The sequence below is a fragment of the Rhagoletis pomonella genome, unplaced genomic scaffold (assembly GCF_013731165.1).
Source record: "Rhagoletis pomonella isolate Grant_MI unplaced genomic scaffold, Rhpom_1.0 Rhpom_scaffold_00008, whole genome shotgun sequence".
In the NCBI taxonomy this organism is placed as follows: domain Eukaryota; kingdom Metazoa; phylum Arthropoda; class Insecta; order Diptera; family Tephritidae; genus Rhagoletis; species Rhagoletis pomonella.
The window spans coordinates 12,663,276-12,685,322 of NW_023458562.1; the positions used below are offsets into that span (position 1 = coordinate 12,663,276).

A 22,047-nucleotide genomic window follows, 5' to 3' on the forward strand; every position below is an offset into this window, starting at 1 on the left:
TTGAAATAATAAACTTTTATTCATCCGCATACCCAGGTAAACGTTACAAAGTTTTTTTTTTTGTTTTCCACAGCTACAAAATTTATACATATTAATGTTATACTATAATTTAATCCGACCTAATTTTTTGCAAGTTTTACAATTACAATAAATAGTAAATAGCGCCTACATAAAGTAAACGCCCTCTTATAAAGTAAAAAAAAAAGAAAACAGAAAAAGAAATCGTAATAAAGCAAAAGAATATACTCAGAAATATTTCACATACTTTCATATTTTCTTTACCGATTTTTATTTTGTTTTAATTTACGCTAGTCATCAGTTCAAGCTCTTTTTGTTTTTGTGGTGCTAATTTACTTCCTACAGCTTTTTCCAATTACATTTTATTTTCTTCTTTCTATTTTTTTGGGTTTTGTACATGATTCAATAATTGAATCATGGTTTTTGTAAACTTATTGACACGGAACAATTTCTTAAAATTTTATTTGTTGAGTGTTTTTTTTTTTTGCTTTTGTTTTCTTGATTTTCTATGTATGAATTATATATTACATAACTGCAAATTAAATTCTAGTGCTGTTGTTGTTGCTGCTTTTTGCTAGCCTGCCGCGTCGACTTCCGATGATGTGTTCCACCGTTCTTGTCTTGCGCCACAGCTGCCGCTGACGCGCTCATGCTCATACTTGTAGTGGGCGCATTTGTACCTTGACTCACGGTTTGTGTCGAATTTTTTCCCAGATGAGGGATCGTGAAGAGATAAATGTGCAAATGATTGCAAATCTCCACGCAAACCTGTGGAAATGTTGAAAAACAAGGTGAGATTAAGATTGAATAACATGATCAATGTGTATTGCATTATATAAACTACAAATACATGTACAGTATATTTTGCTTTGCTGCCTTTATGCTTAAGTGCACATTTAAGATACCTACCCTAAAATGCGCTTTAGCGGCATTATTTTTAACATTTATAAGGAAACTCCTCCGATAGATGCATTCAATATACCTGCGCATTGGCGAATCCAGCCTTAAAAATTGTGCAACTATTATTAACTATCAAAGAAAGTATTAGGTTTACCTGCACTGGCCCTACAATTACCTAATTTTACAAGCTTTTATTTATTTTGCTCATCTCGCAGAACAACGAAAATGTCTATCAATTAATGACATTCGGTAAAAATTTCGCTTGCGGTAATTTCTACGTAGTAAGTGCTCCTCCATTAATTGGTTTCATAGGTATTCGGATACCTTCCTCATTGAAGTAGTATTTCGCTTAAGTGCTTTTTTCGGTTAAGTGCACAAGTTTTTCGTGCAAAGAAGGATGGGCAGCTAAGCAAAATATACTGTATTATAAGTACTTTAACTTTTAAACTAGTAACTAGTGGCGCTGTTGTCGCAAAAGAACAAAGGTAAAGCATAAGACCCGAACAGAATCAACATACAGATGCTGGAAAACTATGTCTTATGGGTTTCGAGCTCATTGCAGACACGTTTCACCTGTAACTGTCCACCCTGATCATCAAAGCATCTTCAAATCCAAAGCAGGAGTCAACCGCATGAAAAATCTTCAAAGGTGCCACCACGCAGCTCTTCATAAGGGTATAGGCTACGCGACAAACGACACTGGCGGTGAAATAAACTCGCATCCTACCATCGAATCAGTTCATCATCAGGATTGCGCTATCGACTTGTTGTTGTTGTAGCGGCTACAACAACCCCACCCAGATAGGCTAATATCTCAGTCGTTGTCGTCAAGTTCCACTAAAGGCAGCCCCAAGAAGCGTGCAGCCTTTATGGGGTCGGTCCATAAGGACGACGCTGTTAGGGTTGTGGGGTTTTCCGGGCATGCGAAGAGATGTTTCGAGTTGTGGGGGGTCTCTCCGCATGCCGGACATTCGTTCGGCACATCCGCATTTAACCTACTCAGGTAGGAATTTAGCCTGCTGCAGTAGCCAGAGCGAAGTTGGGCTATTGTTGTCCTGGTCTCCCGAGGCAGATGGAGCTCCGTCGCGTCAATGTCCGGTGTTTGTGTGCCAAGAACGGCATTCACAGGTCTTGAGTCTACATAACTCGAGACTGCGTCCCTGTGAATGCCGTTCAGGGCCTGTCTGTGAGCTGACGGGTTCAGAGGTTGCTTAATGAACCTCTGGACTTCGTCCGTCAGTTCATATAGATGCCTCCTGACGTGCCTCGGCGAGGGCTCCTCTGCAAGCAGCTGTCTATTTGGGTGGCCACATCTGTGGCTCCCAGCAAGAAACTGCTTGCAGAGCATCGTGTTGTGCTCTCTAATTGGGAGCATTTTCGCCTCGTCTATCAACTTCGTCATCTCCCTCGGTTTCAGGCTTGCCGAGTAAGAGAAGGGAGAGGATATAACAGTTGCCGGCCTTAGAAAAACTGTAGACTAATGCGCCAACATGTAGACTTCCTAAACACAGAAGACAAACGACTGGTGTGCTTTGTTGAACTCGGCAAAAATCGCTTAGGGGGTTACAGTGCCCAATAAGAAGAAGTAGCTTCCCTGTAGTTAACTCTCGAGCATGGGTTATCAATTACATTTACGGACGTCAATATCGAACAATCGTTAGTGAGATTATGGAAACTCCCTTTCGCGGTGGGGAGAGCTTCGAGATATAGACATCAAGAGCAGCCCTCGCCAAAGCATGTCAGAAGGCATCTATACGAACTAGGAATGTTGTAGCCGCTACAACAACAACAACGGACGCCCTGCTTATTTTATATGGGTATTGACGTTTCATCTCGGAAAACGACCGACGATTGTCGACCACTCAGATCGTTCGGTGATTACCGTCTGACGGCCTGTGGGAGAGTGACCTGAATGTCTTCTAGTAGCGTGGAATGAAAAACGACGTCAAACGTCTTTGACTGATCCAACGTTACTGGGACTGCTCTGTTTGGCTCTGTCCATCGAAGGTACGAAATGAAATTTTCGCTCTATCATCGCGCATCTATGGCTAGGACCTTACGGTTGACCACAGTTTACCTACACCAGAGGTGAAATGGCAGGTCTTCAGGTGTTCTTGCCCCTTCCAACTATGCTATTCATATGAGCAAATGTACGCTTAGTGTTTCCTACTTAATAACATGCATATGTAGCTGTTAAATATCATATAATGAGAATTACCTTTGAGCAATAGCGTATGAGATCCTGCGTGCCCCAGATCAGCGTAAACCATAGCAACCAGATTTCCGGCAGCACACAGTTGAAGTATTGATTAAAGAATAGCAACGCTGGACCCAATTGCGACCAATCCAGATATTCCATTTCGGCTTTTGTCATGTGAGCGATCTAGCGATGAGAGAGAGAGAAAATAGTGAGAGTAGTGAAAGAGTGCAACTTAATTTTTTAAGTATTTCTTCTTTACTCACCACCAGCTTATTGGTGACTTTGGCCGCCACCATGCCAAATGCCAATATGTACAACGCTGAGTGTTCGGTGAAAATATTTTGTGGTGATTTTTGAGCAATTATCAGTGCGGGCAAAATGACCATTGTCAATGGTATGCTGGGCGAAAGTACGCTGGTACCCTTGAGGGATGCGCATGCGATAAGTAGGTGATGATTGAAAAAAAAAACAAAACGCGTATTAGAAAACGGTTAGCTAAGAGGTGCATACATAGGTATGTGTGTATGTATGTAAATATAAAACATTTAAAACAGTCACAAATCACACAAAAGACTCAAAAAGAGGTAAACAAAAAACGAAAACGTAAAGAACGGTGTCTCGACTTGCGCCTAGTGAATTGTAGTAGAAAAGTGAGACACAATACTTTCGTTGTTTGTTTACTAGCGCGCAATAATTTTTTCTGCTGAACTACATCTTTAAATACATATTTACTTTTTTTTTGTTTTAGCTGAGTTAGGACAAAATCACTGCTTATGACTTCATCTTTTGTAACTAAGGGTATTTCTTTTGTTTAGATTTTTTTAGTTTTCAACTTTTTTATTTAGCAATTACTTTTTGTATTTAAAGAAAAATACAAATTTGCTATTAAGCTTTTTTAAACTTTTTTGTGGAGCGTGAGCGGCGAGTAGTAGATATCAAATAAATTTTGTTTTGAAACAAAAGTGAAATTAATGTGAGGTTAAGAAGAGTATGTGTTTTACTGCAAACAAAAACTAAAATGGGCTTTAGGGGATACATAGTTAGGACAGAAGCCAAGAGGAATGCGATAGTGTGCAAAGAGGAAATGAATTTTATTTCTGGGAATATACCATCAAGTAATTACCAAAAAATATACATACAACTGCGTAAATAAGTTCCTAAAAAATATGCATAAATATGTGCTATGTATAATAATTTTATTTAAGTTAAGTGAATAATGACATTACAAGCACCTACATATAAGTGAGTTTAGACAAAAGATTGCTGCAGTTTCAAATAGAATAATTCTTATTTTTGTATTTTAAGAGTTTAGTTAAGCCTTTTGCATATTAAAGTGATATTCCAAATATTTTTTTTTTTTATAAAATTTACTTAGTTTTGCGTTAAAATACAATTGAAAATTGCAGCTCCCGGAAACTTGAAAAATACGGTTTTTAAAGAACGTTTTCATAGAAAAAAGACATTTGAAAACTTTTTCGTGCAAACCAGTTCATTTCTAAATATTATTTTAAAATAGTACGCCGGGTCATAATTATAAGTGCACCACATATTGACAAGTTTTAATAACTATTTTTTTATTATTTAATTTTAGTTTTTTTTCCAAAAATATAGTTTATTTTTTAACAATAACCGTATAAGTGCCAGTTTCAATCTTTGTGCAATATTTTCGAAGAAGTGTCGATTTCTTAGAGAGATTTTGTAGTCCATTCAATCTTAATGTAATAAAGTGCAAGCTTGAAATAGCTGCATTTTTGGAAACTATTTGGCTGAAGCTGTTCTTCCATATAAAAAATCGTCGACAATAGGTATTTGTATGGCAGAAAATGCACATACCGTGAGCAAAAAAATTTTTCCAAAAATAAGTTTGTTAATTTTTTTAATATTGCACAAAGTTTGAAATTTGGATTTGTACGATTTTTGTTAAAGAATAAACTATATTTTAATTGAACACAAATAGTTTGAACTTGTCAATATGTGGTGGCGCTTATAATTATGGCGCGCGGTATATTTAAAGGAAAAATTAACTATTTTTCTGCAGGCTCCATTGTCACATATTACTCTTAGTAAAAAAAAAACACACACTACATGCAACCATGTGTACAAATCATTTAAAGCTACTAGTTTTATGGAATAAAAATAATGCATGCAAAATTTTTGTAAATTACAAGTAAATATAATATTAAGGAGTACCAATTATAGTATTTATTCAAAAAAACCTAAACCATGCCAAAATCTATGAATAAAAAAGCAAAACTTTTATGAAATTATTATACCAGAATAAAATGGACAGTTACAATTGTGAACCCTTTTCGAACGAAACTGGGCAAATCTAAACAACTTAACGAAACAACTGAAGAAGCCTACTAGCAAATCGAGGTAATAATGGAACTATGACTAGATGAATGTGTATGAGAAAATGCGCTTGTTTGTATGTAGATGTTTGCATAGTGAATGGCCCTAATACGAAAAAACTAATAACTATAAAGACAACGTACGCATGAAAAAGCAATCAACAATGAAAAAAAAATTGCGTAATAAACAAACGCAGCCATTAAGGATGAAAATTGGAAAGTAAAATAAGAAATGTAATACCCGATTTAGTGCCATACAATTTTATGCCACACCCCATTTGTGTGATGGCTTAAAGCAGCACACATCAAATTAGAGAAGAAGCGTGGATGTGAGTGCCAAAACTTAAAAAAAAACATTTAGTTATCCGATTTTGGATTTTATACTTACAATAGAATTTTGATTATACATTTTTTTTTAATCCGAAATATTAACTGTGGAAATAAATAGTCAGAGTTAACACAGTTTTTGCTTAAGTTCAAAATGATTTTTTGTTTTATGAAAAGCTGCGTTTTTTTTAAATACTCCGAAATTAAAGAAAATGCTTCACTGGCATCTTGAGAATTTTTTTTTGTTTTTTTCCTTTTACATTTTATAGTTGTAACTTTTAGTTATGATTTTCTTGCAGACTCTGAAAATTCCGAATTATTCCAAAATTATATGTAAGTAATTTTGAATGACTATATTTCCATGGGCATGGCTAAGCTTGGCGTACACCCCTGAGGCTAAACTATTTTTGCAAAGCAATTTCGATATTTTTTTGCCGAACCAAAGCAATACATATATTTTTTCTTAAATAGTGTTACTACTGGAATAACCAAAATACTCCTTAGCAAAAGTATGAATGATTTTTGGAGAGCTTTGATTTACTCGCATTAAGGTGGTACACTAGGGTTATAAGAAATGAGTTCTGGTGCGTAAGTAGGTACTAGAACGGAGTACTTGAGGTCTCGAGACAAGTACATCGATAGATCATACTTTAAGATTCCACTGTAAATACCGAAGATATAACGGAAATGCAAAAGGCGATGAAAACGTTCGACTCACTCCGAATATTTATAAATGATTACGTATTCTTTTTGAACTGAATTTTTTATAAGCAATTTCGGCTCAAATTTACGTTTTTTCCGAGAAAATCCTAATCACTCCACTAAAATTTACGATCTTCTCAAACTCCGAAAATATTTGCGAATTTTCGAACTACGAGTGGTTCGAAATTTGTAGATAATATACGTAATATTCTCCGAAATTTTTATCCTCCTAAGAAATGTTGAATTAAGTTTGCAAAATCCGTGATATTCGAAACACCCGAGTCACTGAGAAGAAATTTACAAATTAAAAAACGTATGAGAGAAATTATCTGAAGTTTAATAAGCGATTTTTTAGATTTCGAAAAAAAAACTCCAAAATGGCAATAAAATGGTTTGAAGCATTTTTATAATATATATACATATATAATATCATAAATGATCTTTTGATGCTTTCAAGTTACACCCAAATTGAGAAAAATTGTAGCAATGGAGTTTTTCTCCGTGACTTTAGGCGCTCTGAATGGGGTATAACATTTCTTTTGAAAAAGAAAGAATTTTTTATACAGCAAAATAAAACAAAAATGCGTATTTACATTGAAATTTACGCAAGGTTGCACTGCACGTACGTACATAAATACAGGATATTTCAATAAGAGTTTTCGTTGAAAATTAGTTGACTAAACTCGATAAACTAGAAAATATGAAGCTTGAGAAAAGCACATTGACAATCAAGTAAAAGTAGCAAAAATTAAAATTTTTATTTTGAAAACTCTTTCTTTAAACAGCCAGTATTTAAACGAAATAAAGTGGGACGATAAAAAAAGTTCAATGGAAAAGCATATTTACAAAAAACTAATAGAAAAGTACTAATTTTACTTTATAATGAAAGAAAATAATGGAACCCGAATTTTGTTGCATCAAAGACAAATAAACAATGAATGACACCTAATAATAGCTCTTTTAGACTTGTTTAGACGAGCACTAATAGTAAATTTTAATTGAAAATTTTTAATTTTTTTTTTTGGTATTTGTTTACTACGCTTACAGCAACGGATGATCCATTTTTGCCGCATCCTTCCGTCATAATCACACGCGCGTTACGACAAATAAATAAAATGTAAATGCCGAATATAATATAAAGCGATAAAACACGCGTTTCACAGCCAAATATTGGGAGCTGTTGAGAGTGGTGAATTTGTAATTGACAAATTGGTTGTTGGTTGCGTTGGTAGTGGTGGTGGTGGTGGTGGTGGTTGGTGGTGATGATGTTCGAACGAGTCGTTTTGGATGGTTGTTGGTAGTTGAAGGAATAGGCATACATATTTTTTTTAATAAAAAAGGTACATTTTGTTAAACTTGTTTATTGTAAAACAATGGGAAAAATTAACAATAAACTAATTAATAGAATTATAAACGAAATTTGAAGTTTCTTTTTGCTAATAAAAAAAGTGACAAGAAAAACTTGAACCTAATTAAAACAAAAAACTTATTCTATTTTATTTGTGTTTGAAAAAAAAAAATCTATAGTGTATCAACCAAGTAGTTTATTATGAAATTCATTACCATTTAATTAAATAATGCCATAATTAATTCTTTCACTAAAAAATAATATGATAACAGTAATTTTAAAATTTCATAAAACTATCTATATATGTGCATATATTTTGATTCTAATGCCAATATCTACATACAATTTTACGTTGAATAATCGTTGAATTGATTGATGATTTCCTTCGAACTTTTCGCAACCAAAAGGAAAATATGCTTGCGACTTGGAACTTCACTGACTAAATACAATTTAATTACAAATTTTTAAAAACAATCATGCCACTACTAAAATTCAAAACTCTAACTAACGACGCTGACGAGCTGGCCGACCTATCATTGCGTATGTACATATGAATGTATGAAAGTATGAAAAATCTGTAAAATATACGCCTTTGAATTATGATAGAGATGCCCGATGCTTTTTTCGCCTGTAGCCATTGCAAAGCGTGTATAAGCAGGTATGCAAATTTATTTGTTGGTTTCCCAAAATTATTTCAAAACGGAAGCTATGACAAAGCGCAGGTGCATAAACTGAAGCGGTAATCAACATGAACTTTTTCAGCTATTTAGTAAAAAACTTACATTGTAACTCAAGTTAAAAAAAATATTTTAAATTTTTTATTTCAATGAAACATGTACATTAGACTGCATCACTCCCCATCAAAAAAAAAATCGGTACTGTGTTTCCATTGGAATTGTAAAAATCTATTACATTTTAAGACTTACACGAAAATATTTCGGAAAAATATTAAGATTTACGTGAGCTGGACCGATTTGAAAATACCTCCAAAAATGTAGTTTTTTATGGATAAAAACAGTTTCTTAACGCATTTTTTTTTAAATCCCTCCAGATGACAAAACAGTTTAAGCTTAAAAAATTTGCAAAAATATTAAAAAAAATCATTTGAACGGACGCGTAATCAGATTTTTTATGCTGTTTTTTTTTTACTTTTTCAAAGATTGATATTAGAAAAACTTGAATAACTGGACCAAAACTATTCCGATTTAGACTTGCTAGGTATCATTGGAAAGGTATTTTCTCACCCTTTTTCTTTCTTAAACTAATCTTTGAAAGAAGTTAAAAAAACAGCATCAAAAATCTCATTATATTCCGTGGAAATTTTTTTATTTTTATTTTTCTGCAGATTTTTTTTAAGCTTAAACTGGTTTGTCATCCGAGGTGATTTTTTTCAAATAGTTCTTTAAGAATCTATTTTTATTCATAAAAAACTAAATTTTTGGTGGTATTTTCAAATCGGTCCAGCTCACGCAGATCTTAATATTTTTTCGAAATATTTTGGTAGACGTCTTTAAATATGTACCTATAATAAAGTTTTTAATTCCGGTGGAAAACCGCAAATTTCTTTGGTGATGCACAATGGTCTTTGGTAATGTACATAGCTACTTTTTACACGGATTTTTTAATGCTTAAAAAATAATTAGTAAGCAACTTTTACTATTATTATTATTGAAGAATTAATTTAAGTAAATTTTTTCCGATATTTTTTGCTGATAATAAACTTTAATCTTTTTTAAGCAAATCAATGAAAATTAGTCATTAAACTCGATTTTTAGGGACACGGAAATGACTCCGAAATTTTTTGTTTAACTCTTCAGTCATATAATTATTTCCTAAAAAATTAGTTTGTCCAATACAACAGTCAATGGCTCCGAAAATATTCCTACATTGATATTTTCAAATAGGCACCAACATTTTTTAATTTAAAATAATTTATTTAGGGCTCAAATTGTAAATATGTATTGTTTTTTAAAAGCCAATTTCATTTGAAAAAATATATAACAATTAGCAATGATTTCTTATTATTGTTCGATAATCATTCAAGGGTTTTCTGTTGCAGGATTATTTCCGATAACTGTACTCTTCTGAGTGATAAGGCCTACAATAACTACAACCATAAGAGTGATTCTTGAGTTCTACACATTTACAATATTGTATTTAACAAAATGATACTATCACATGTTGATTACCCATACCGCTGGGCCGTGTTATGCAACTGCCAACTAAAAGAAGATAATGGTATTACATATGTATATGTATGTATTATGGCCAAATCAAGAGTGAAAGTCTGATCACATAATCTTTTAAGAAGAGAAAAAATCGAATATATCACTGTTAAAATGCACTTATCGGTTAGTGGTGATAAACAAAGCGTTACGAGTAGATAATAAAATTGATGGTGCTTTTACAACAACAAAACACCATTATGACGGCCAGGTGTTTACAAGTATTTGCTATACTTCAGAATTAGCGCATTTTTAAATTAGTTAGAAGTATTAACAAGAGGCTTTTAAGTGCTTTAGTCACTAGTGAATGAATGATTTTTTGTTTTTACAAAATAAAAGGGACAAGGTTTAAGGTTTGGTTTGTTTTTTTTTGTTTTTGAATTTTGTTTTTGTTTGTTTTATGCTTACAGCAACGGAGGAACCATTCTTGCCACTGCCGCCTTCGACAAACATTTTCGAAAAGTTGATCATATTCACGAGATAACCCAAAGTAATGCCGATTAAAATGATATAATTCCAACGACCGCCAATCAGGGGAATCTAAAGTGTGTGTAGACGTAGGTACATAGTGTGTTGGATAATTTTTTATATTTTGTTGCGATTTCGATTTTTTGTTTTGGCACACCGAAAAAGAAAATCGTGAAAAGAAGAGAAAAAAGATAGTGTAATAATTTAGTTTCATATAAAATCGGATTTTTTTTTAATATTGTCTTAGCACAGAGGCTGGCCGCAACACAGTGGCGCCAGTGTTTGTGAGCTCGAAGAAAGCTGTAAAAATTAAAAATATTTTAAGAAGGAAATGTCGGATATAGAGAAATGAAAATTACGGTAAAGGTAGATAAGTAGAACAAATGCCATCAAATGAGAAACCAAAAACCGTTTAGTTAAAGTGCGTACTAGGTGTTAAAATTGTTAGATTAGAAATAATAGTAATAATTTAACAAAAGATAAATCTCTTTTATTTGTATATTGCAAGCCTGTTCTGAAAATTGTACAATTTGAAAAGTACATATTTTTTTAATATTCGTAATGCAAATGGAAACTGCTAAAAACACATTTACATACATATGCATTTTTTTACAAGTAAGAACCATCGAAAGCCAAACTGCGTCAATGTGGGACCTTATGTGAAAATTGGGTCAAATTGAGTTAATAATGCAGTTATACAAAATTACTTAATCAAGATCTTGATCTTCTAAAAGACGTCATTCGTTTTTGGATATCTCCTTTATTTTCCGAGATATTAGGTCAAATTTTGTCGTTAAATTGGGTCAAATTGAGTTAATAACGCAATTATACTCAATTCAAATGGCGTTATCCATTTTTGCATATCTTCTTTATTTTGTCTCCCAGATATTTAGTGAAATTACGTCGTTAATTTAGTACAAATTTTTATCACATTTTTGTCGTACAACACACCTGCAAATTGTTTCCAAATCTAACACACGACAAAATTCTGCTAAAGAAAATCCTTCATAAACTCAAAAATAATCAATAATAAACAATAAAAACAAAATAGTAACATACTCTGAAACGTTGGAGAAAATTGAAAGTCGCGTATTTAATAAGAAATTGAATTCCAAACTTGAATCACGATTTCTCAAAATTCGTCTAATGTAAAGGACAAAATTCCGGGCGATTATTTGTACAATATAATACATACATAGATGCATTAAATGAAGAGGAACTCAACATTCTTTACACACATACATACATTCTAAACAAAATATGTAAAAATATGTTACAAAAAAAAAGTTTCTCAACTTTCTTATATGTAACTCCGAAAATGCTCCGTAGATTGTCAATACTACTTGATGAATTAAACTTTTGGTATTGGATTTTAGTAACTCCGAAAAACGATGCGAATTCTCATTAAAACTAATTGAATTAAATTTCTTAGTAAGTCAAAAATATGCTCCGAAAATATTAGCAGATCTAAGAAAATTATGTAATTAACATTATTGTTCAAACGATTGAAGAGCGACGTTTTTAGTGACTCCGAAAGTACTCCGAAAAAATCTGGTAATACTACCTACTTGATGAATTAAATTTTTGGTATTGAACGCAATGTTTTTAGGAACTCCGAAAACGGTGTGAAATTTCATAAAAACTGGTTGAATTAAATTTCTTAGTTAATCCAAAATATACTCCGAAAATATTAGCACACCTAAGAAAATAATGTAATTGACATTATTGTACAAATTATTAATTGCAACGTGCAACGTAGATTGCTATACTCCGAAAATATTAGTAGACCTACGAAAATAATAATAAACTTTTTATAGAATACAAAATATACTCCGAATTAGAACATCTACGATAATAATGCAATGAACAGATTCAAGACTTAATTTATTTTTTATGACGCCGATACTACTCCGATTTTTTGTTTAGTTTGACAATTTGTACTTTTTGCCTCGTAACTAAGTAAGTCTCCTGAACTTACTGTTTATTTACGAAGCATATACGCGTTTATATGAATACCCATATGACCGGGCCTTATGAAAAAAAAACTAAGCAATTGCTTTTTATGTTGGTGTTGGTTGATTTTTCCGACCGGGTGCTAAGCTGATTTACTTTGGAAGGGATTTCCGTCTTTCCTTGTCAAGCTTGCTTTTTCTTAAAATTTCAGACATTTTACTCGATTCTTTCAGATAAATTTAAGTAAAAGGTCTGAAATTTTAAGAAAAAGGAATTGCAAAGTTTTTATTCATAAGGCCCAACGTTTTTAAGTTAGATAAATCTAATCACTGTCAATTAAATCGTCAACTCATTAAAAAAATTATAATAATATAAATTAAGACACTTTCATTTGGATTCTAAATGCGATAAGACCCCAATTTGAAAGTTTATATAAGAGGAAAAAATTAGTTTGTCTGCCGCCTTCAAGTATGCTACCTATTATGGAATTCTGATGATAAAGTCGTCACAGAGAACATTTTTGGTGAAAATGTCACACGAGATTTACAGAAATGGTAAATTAAAAAACATAAAAAATATTGGCAACTAAAAGTGGCAAAGTAAAATGTAACCTTGACCCATAGAAAACAGCATACATTAATTTAAATATAAAACAATAAAAAGCGCACAATATAATAAAGAAAATACATACTTAGGTAGAAGATTAAGACAAAAATACATGTATGAATACATTATTAAACAGGCAATAAAAGTGTAAAAAATTTATAAAAATTCATCGATGAGTAGTAAGAATAAAAACTTCGCCATGGAGTACCCAAGAAACTGTAAGTCATTGATTACGTGATTGCTACATATCGCTCCTATGCATGAATAACGTCACAACTCAAAAAACATGAAAGTAGAGAAAACGCGTTTGAAGTTTACAGTTTACATACGCTCCCAGAGTAAAAATTAAGACATATTTTCTTCTAATAAGTTATAATATAATCGATACAGCTATGAAATTTGTACACTACATAGAAGAGGTGGCGGTTATTTCTGTACGCTTATTCGTGCAAAGAAGCGATATGTAAGTGCTGCTTTCCAGAATGCTACTTTGTATTGAAACTAATTTTTAAAACAAAATTATTCGCACCGATACAACTGCATGCATGTAGATTCCTTCAATCATATTTGATGGTTATTTTATAATTTTTAATAAGAATTTTTGCATATTCGATAGTTTAATATGGTAGCAACGATATGTACATATGTATTCTACGTTTGAACGTTATGTCGAATTTCCACTAGTCATTGGATAGACAAACAAAATTTGTAGCCTTTCAAAAATTTTTCTTATACACTTCACATGCCTTGTTGGGTGTGTTTTAAATTTAAATTCTTTTACTGCTCATCGATTACAATTGTGTGTGTTGTTTGTTTTCTAATATAAACCAACTCAATAAATAAGTATACATTAATACAATACAATATTAATAAATACAAAAATGTTAATGTCAACGCATGTACTTCGTTTAAATAGGATATATTTTGTATGTACTCTTAATGTATTTAGAGGTTGTATATATTTTAATCTAGTTTGGTTGCCATCATAAGTTCTCTTGGTTATCGCATTCTCTCAGCTAAGTCTTTCAAAATATTTATTAACAGAATATTTCTAGTTAATTTATAGGGGCAAACATACGTCAGCAAGGAAAAAGTGTAAGCTTAAAGCCAGATTTGTGGAATAAATCAAAGAAAAAGAAAATTCTATAGCAAAATATGTAAGTAGGGAAAGATTAATGGAAAAAATATTTTTAAGGGGAAATTGATAGGTTCAAATATTTTTTATAAAATTTCGCAGGGGGTTTTCAAGGTTTGGAGTGGTCTTAGAAAGTTAGTTATGTTTCGAAATTTTTTGGGCTTTTGTGTATGTACTAGATATTGAATTTGAGTATCGATTTTTTTTTAATTAAAAAAGAGAATAGTTTACGCGAACCTTTATTTTATTTATGAATGGAGAACCAAATTCTGCACCAATTGCAGGCTCCGAAAATATTTGACCCGAGGCAAAGCTTTTATAAGCTTTAAACTTAGCGCAGAAAAATTGTTTTTTTTTTTTTGAATTGGCGGAGACAACGTTTCGACGTGTTCTGAAAGTTGTTTATGTTCCGAAAAACCAATATTGTTTTGCTTTAGCAAATAATGAAAAGTTGCGAGAAATTTGGCGGTTTTTCTAGTTTTTAGCATTTATGCAGACTCCGAGAATAAAAAAAAAAACAAATTGCTCCAAGTTCCAAAAAATAGTTTTTTCGTATATCTTTCTGACAACAATACAACTTAAAAATTACATTATTTTATTCAATTTATAAATGCAATAAAAACATTAAATACACTGCAAATCAAATGAAAGGGTTCTCATAAAAGAAAGTTCATACAATTTTAAAATTTAATGCAGCAAATAGCATATCAAAGATAGGGACAAAATTTTAATATTTAAAATTTATTACTGGAATTTGTATAACAAAGTGGCACCGAAACGGCCATGCTACAAATAAAAGTTGTATGATTTTTTTTTAACGTCAATGAGCGTTCATTTTCGTATTTATTTAAAAAAAATTTTATCATTATAAGTCCGCATTTGAATTAAGAAAATTTAAATAGTTTTATTTTTTCATAAATTTGATTGCCAAATTTTTATATTTTATACAAACTATCCCTTTTTTCAGTACCTTCCAGTACCTGGATTTCTATCTCTTACTACTTTTTGTAACACTCATAAGTTTTTATGTTAAACTTTTATTTTCTTATTTAAAATTTTCAATGCAAACTTACTGCAACTGTGGAGCCATTCTTGCCAACACCGCCAGCCAAAACAACTGAGAATATAAACCATAATGACCAAATACCACAAACTAAGGTCATTAGCGATAGGATGGACCACAATTCAAAATTACCAAACATCTAAAGGGTATATATTTATAGTAAATTTATTATATACATACGTATGTAAGATAGCGTTGAGTTTAATACGAAATTTATACATAATGGCGTTTTATATAAAAAAAACTATATGCCGATGTAATTTTACCGAGTCAATTTTTGAACCTGAATACCTTATATAAATTTTACATATCAGACGTTAGCCACATACATAACCTACTAAAATTATTCGATTATGATTTTTCACAATTTGAAAAAAAAAAAAAAAGATTTCCTTTTGCAATACTGATGAGATAATAAAAAATTATACTTTAGATGCCAACCACGTAAAAATATTTAGGTTTACTTTGTCATTTTTACACTAAAATGCATTTGAAAAAAATATTAATCACTAAAAACCATAAGCTTAAAAAAGTGTAAAGTATACACGTAAAATAAAAAGAAACTTCAATTTGTATATTAATATAGCATTACCTAAAAATAATAAAAAAGTGTAAAAATCAGGGTGGCGCAGGTTTAAATGCGTCAAGTGTCAATCTTTAATTAATACAATTTTTCTTAAATATGGCAGAAATCTAAATTACTCCGCAAGCTATATTTTGTATTAAATTATGAATTTGAACAATTTTTTGAATTTTCGGAGCAACTTCGACAACCAGTAAAAATTTAATTTTTACTCCGAAAACTCATTTATAACGAAAACAAGACTGTATGTATAGAAAAAACCTCAACAATGCTTGTAATTTGGAAATTTTAAAGCCATTATATAACATTTTTCCTATAGGTTTTTGTTTAAACGTTTACTTTTTTTACTTTTCCAACTTCAAAAATGACAATTCGCAGTTCCGAAAATTGTTATTATGATTGTTATTAAATTAAAATTGAAAAGTCAATTACAATTTTTTTCGATCTACGCCGAATCTATAACACAAAGGTCAGTTGATTTACTAATCTGCATGAATTTAACTTAGGACAATCTAATTTAGTTTACGATATCCCGAAATTATTCCGAAAAACTCCGAATATATCAAAAATTCAACGATGTTTGCAATTTAGACAAAATCGAAATTTTAAGGCCGTTATGCCATTGGACGTCGATGCGTGAATTGGTTATGATTCAGTTAATTTCGATTAACTTTTTATGCCTCTAACCTTGTACTTTTTAACTTCGAAAAATAAATTTTTTGTTTGTGAATAAAGAAATAATGTATGCTTGAGTAGTACGTTAATCTTTTTAAACGACACTTGACGCATCTGTACCTGCATCCCCGGCACAAAGTATCCTAAATTGCAAAAATAGGAGTAAATCGTAACAAAATAAACAAAACCGTACCCGCGATTGCCACACATCCGGACCGAATACGGCCGATATAACATGTATAGCCATGATGGTGAATTGCGCCTCGGTCACATCGATTTTGCCAAACCGCAAAGTACCCGAAACGTATGTCTGCCAATGAGCGCAATAGAACAACGCAATGGCACAGAAGCACTACAAGATGGAAAGAGAGCGTAAAATTTTAAGGACAAAACAAAAATGAAATACAAAAAAAAAACATACGCACCTGAAAGAATAACCAATTTGGATATTGTCCCAACTGGCAGGATATGCACGCCGAAAGCGCCACGAAAACGGTCGAAATCGAATCGCAACCATGATCGAAAAGCTCACCCAATGGTGATGAGGTATTTGTGCGACGCGCCTGCTTACCATCAATCGAATCTAAACTCTGATAGATGAATAGGCCAAACGCGCAGAGTAGGCTAGTCCAGGCGGGTGGCGGCGACTTGGCATCGGGACTATATCTGTTGGTAGGGGAAAAGTAGAATCGATTTAGGAAATTAAATATTAAAATATACATACATATATTTAACATGTTTACAGAAACTAAAAATGGTTACAGGAAGAGACTAAAATTAAAAATGACCATTAAATAAGCATCAAGATTTTTATTTTTAGATTTTAGTTTTTCTGATAAAAAAATAATAATTGTTAACTTCGTATTTTTAATATTTCGTGCAAATTTAGTCGTTATATTGTGATTTTTAATTTTTCTATAAAAAATAATCTTCTTTTTTGATTTTTATTTTTTCGATAACTTTTAACTGCTATTATGGGGTTGTGTTTTCATGACAGTTTTAAATCTTTTATGATCTAAACAATTTAATTTGAAAATAACGGTTATGGTATGATTGAAAAAGTAAAAATCACAAAATGTTGAATAAATTTTACCCAAAAAATAAAAAATAACAAATAACCATTAACCATTAAGTTTTAACGAAATAATATGAATCTAAATTAATAACCGATACGGGCCCTGCATTTTTATATGTCTGCACATACATGTATGTGAGTAAATTCTTGTAATGAATCGTTTGTTATAGATATGGAAGGACTAAGCCTTATAACGGCGCTTTTCTTAAAATTTATGTTACGAGCAAAGAATTAACGCCACCTCAAATAACTCTAGATACATATTTGAGTAATGAGAAGGAACATTTTTCTGGTTTCCTCTGGTTGTATTTTATTACAAAAAAAAAAAAAAAAAAAAAAACATGAGACTATAGCAATTTGCAACTCAAAACCAAAAATATTTTTTTTGTTTTAAAGTTCAATTCTCTAGTCACTTCCTTTAGATCGATTATACACTTGCATTTGTATGTAAACAGAAGATTTGCGGCTGCATACGTACATATACATACAAATGTATGTATATAGATATACACTCACGGCAAAATGTATTGGCACAGCGATTTGTTTACAATATATCGAGGGCTGAATGGAAGATCGACCTATTTCAAAATTTGGTTGAAGAACGCCCTATCTGAATATATTTTCAATATATTTTGTTCGACAATAATAACACCGTCAGCAAAAAAAAAAAATCCAAAAATCAAAGCGATTTTTTATAAACTTCAAACTCACTATGCTATATATACTAAAATGGATTGCGCTAAAATACTGCACACTAAGAATTTTTCTAAAAAATCTGATTTGAAAGTTGCAAATTAGTACGGAAATTTACTGAATTTTCCTGAGTTTTGCACACAGTTATAGCTGAAATACAATGCCGGCGAACGGCGAACTTACCACAGCGAAATTCGCGCTGTCAAAATTAGAACACCCGCAAGCATATGAAATAGAACACAGCCAAAGCGAAATGCGAAGTTCGCTTGGCGGCGTTTCATGGCGATAGATTTATTTCTATCGCCCTGCTGGGCGATGACAGCTGTGCGTGCCAAAGGTGGCCGTATTTGTTTTTTGCTTTCAAAGTTTTAAATGAAAACAACCTAAGCACGATTTTTTTTTGTTGTTTGAAAAATATAGTTGTGGATTCGTTAAATCTGGCTTGAAACAAATTATTTATAATAATCTTTCTTGGTTTTACATTTATATTTGTTATCATTTCCTCATTTCTAAATATGGTCACCCAAATTATAAAGGCGACCAAATGGGATCAGCTGTTTTCGCTACCGCTCTAATTCTGTTTAAGTAGGCGAAATAGCTGGGCGAACGGTGAACGACAGCATCGCCCAATTCGGCGAAGTTTGCCGTTCGCCGGTATTGTATTTCAAGCATAAAGAGATTTTATTTTTATGTTTTTTGTTGTAGTATGAACTATATTTTAAAAAAAAATTGCGAAAAGAAATTAGAATAAAAAACTTTGCATGCATTGCGAAAAATTCTCTGTGCCAATACTTTTGTCCGGTACTATATGTATTTATGCGAAATATTCCCCACAGTGATGTTACAACAAATCGCGAGCACTCCAACTGTATGCCTACTCAGTACTTGGGTTGCAAAGTCGTGAACATTTACTTGTAAATATTTGCACGAATATAATTTTTGTAGTCATTTGAATCCAGCAATGGAATTTTACAGATATTTAATTAATTTTTTTTCTATTATTTTTTTTCGAAAATAAAAAATTGATTCATTATATTTTTTTGTGGGATAAATTTAAGTCCATTTTAAATTTTTTTCAATTTGGTCGTTGTATGTACGAGGGCAGTTTGATAAATCAGTGAGTTCTCGAATAAAAGTATTATCCTTTCGCTCGATATAGTACGTTCATATTTAATTAATCCTTTCGACAACTATTTTATTGCTTAATAAGTTACAGCAAGGTCCTTAAAATCGGCGGTGGTTTTAGTGATGGTCTCTTCATTGGACGTGCTGAATTTCCACGAGCTACGCCACTATAACCCGGGGAAACAACGAAAATGGAAACCTCGTCGTGGATCAGGTAAACGACTAGACTTTCTGTACCCTACATTAAGATTACCGAAACTATTGAAAAGCTATTTCTAGTGTTACCATCATTAACTGTACTGCTTAAGAGCTTCTATAAATGAGAGAATTAGTGCTCTAGTCTCACCAATAGACGGCCGATAAGCTGAACGTAACTACCGCAAGATCATGAAAATAGCACTTGACCAACACGTCAAAGATGCAGTGACGTTTAACAGCCCAACCACTTATGACTGCGGCAAGTGCGCAAAAACACACAGCAGGCAATCATAGCGCAAATTCTCAAAAACAAGACTAAAGCGCACCAAAATAGCCAGAACGAAACATTATCATCATTCCCCCGGCCAAGGAGTTCAGTTTGTCATAATAAAGGGCAATGCAATGCCGGTCTGACGCTCAATAATCTAAACCCACCAGTAGTCGGGTATCTTACGCCAACTTCAACTTGTCTCTGGCCACACGCTGCATATCAGAGATTACGAAGCAAGACAAAGTGATACCCATTTTCAAGCTAGGGAAAAGTGTGGAACTAGGTGACTTATACAGTCCGATCAACATACGAATATTCTCCACGGTGGCGAAAACGCTCGAGTCTTTTTCTCCTCCTATCAAAAGGCACCTTACATCAGCATGTATAATGCGAGATGCACATCATCGGTGCACTGAATGCCATAACGCCACAGATATAGAACTACAGTTATAGTATAGGACGGAAATTATTATGTTTGGCCTTCAGCCGCTCCGTTTTTCAGACCCTCTTCCGTTCTATACAGCTCGTTTAAAGCTTGTAGATCGAATGTAGAAGATAGAGTTCCACAAGACTGCGCAACAGAAACAAGTAACTAGCGGAAAGCCGTTGAGGAAACAACCTTACTGGCCACAAACAAATCCATCGGTCGGGCCCACACTGCCAAAACGCCACTTTCCAAACCGCTAATTCATGACGTCATTCCCAGTACCACCGTCACCCAGAGGCAAAAATGTGTCTGTCTAAGCAGTTTCGTTTGACTATTAAGACTACACCACTTCAACCATAATCTAATAAGCAGAAAGCTACCGCCAGCCAAGTTGGGAGTCATCTCAGTCAACATGAAGGAGACAAAGCTCAACATGCACAAAACGAGCTGCTGATTTTTAATCTTCGGTTGAGAATATTCCGACAAGTCCCCTTCGTTTGCCACTTGTCCGTAAAACCTTGAACAAATGGATGTGTCAAGTCCCCGCAGTTTGAAAATCTGGATATGTACTCAAGGACGCCACAAAAATATGATGCCCTAATCCAATACAAATGCATAGGACATAAAAGTATGAAACAATCAGAATCGTAAAATTTTGCACTCAACGACCTGTTGCGAAACGTTTCCGTTACAAAAAGCAGTAAGCTGCTGAAACTGTTTTACGATGATAAATAGGTTAATGTGCCATTTCAACACTAGCATGCAACGCCAATGCCAACGGCAGCATTGACATCTACATTAACATAAGCCGCTGCGAACGGCGATGACAAGTATTTCTGTCAGTGCGCGCTAAAAGCAAATGCGAACATTGACAGCAACTCTCGCACAGAGCCACAAGCAGAACAAAACAAAAAGCTGTAAAAATAAAAATTAATAAAAAGAAAAAAAGCTAGTCTCCACCTTTTTTTCTTTCAAGCATTTTTAATTAACCATAAACACAAAGCATGTGTTGGTAGGTGGTGCGAAAAGCCGGCAAAAACTAAAACACAAATTCGTCATAAGCCGCGACTAAAAAGTACATGCAATTGTAGTTTAAATGACTACTCATGTGCAGCGTTAGACGATAAATTGCGCAGCGCGAAATGCCAACAGCGGCGCAGTGGGAGTGGTGCCGGTTGGGAAAAGTGCAAAGTGCAGACTGCCAGGTAATTTAGCAATGAAGAATGAAATATTTCTCATTTATACTGATTTAGTTACTTAAATGATAGTAATAAATTGTAAGCATGTACATTAGGGCGGGTCAGCTTTTTTGACTATGCGCTTATTGCATAGGAGCATTCTATGTGTAATTCTAATCAACACCCGAAGAAACCATCCTAAAATCTATTTGGAATTTGCCAAATCGCGAAAATAGGTTTCGAAGAAAATAGCAAAATTTTCACTATTGCACCCTTTAGTTGAAGTTTTAAGAAACAGATAAGTGCAGAAATGTATTCTACGTACCAAAAACCCCCTACAGCACTTCTTGACGACACTACAGAAAAATGTTAAGAAACCTATGTTCGCAATTTGGCAAATTCCAAATGATTGATTTTATACCCATGGTTTCTTCGGCAAATTTGCTTAGAATTACACGTAGAATACTTTTGTGCTATACGCGCATAGTCGAAAAAATTTTCCATACAAATTGATCCGCCTTAATGT

The 22,047-nt window shown here is 32.9% G+C and overlaps 1 protein-coding gene across 4 annotated transcripts in view; it reads right to left on the reverse strand.

Moving 5' to 3' along the window:
- LOC118744210 (cholinephosphotransferase 1) overlaps positions 1-22,047 on the reverse strand; it is a 35,320-nt gene continuing 13,273 nt past the window's right edge. The window contains exons 2-9 of one of the 4 annotated variants that reach the window (XM_036477061.1): positions 16,980-17,220; positions 16,748-16,906; positions 15,307-15,435; positions 10,480-10,611; positions 7,544-7,675; positions 3,382-3,540; positions 3,137-3,301; positions 1-786 (exon numbers count right to left, since the gene is read on the reverse strand). In XM_036477061.1, the coding sequence (XP_036332954.1) occupies positions 565-786; positions 3,137-3,301; positions 3,382-3,540; positions 7,544-7,675; positions 10,480-10,611; positions 15,307-15,435; positions 16,748-16,906; positions 16,980-17,220 (1,339 nt within the window). In that variant the 3' untranslated portion in view covers positions 1-564. The remainder of the gene's footprint in view (positions 787-3,136; positions 3,302-3,381; positions 3,541-7,543; positions 7,676-10,479; positions 10,612-15,306; positions 15,436-16,747; positions 16,907-16,979; positions 17,221-22,047) is intronic. The other 3 variants (XM_036477062.1, XM_036477058.1, XM_036477060.1) reach the window with 3 other exon arrangements.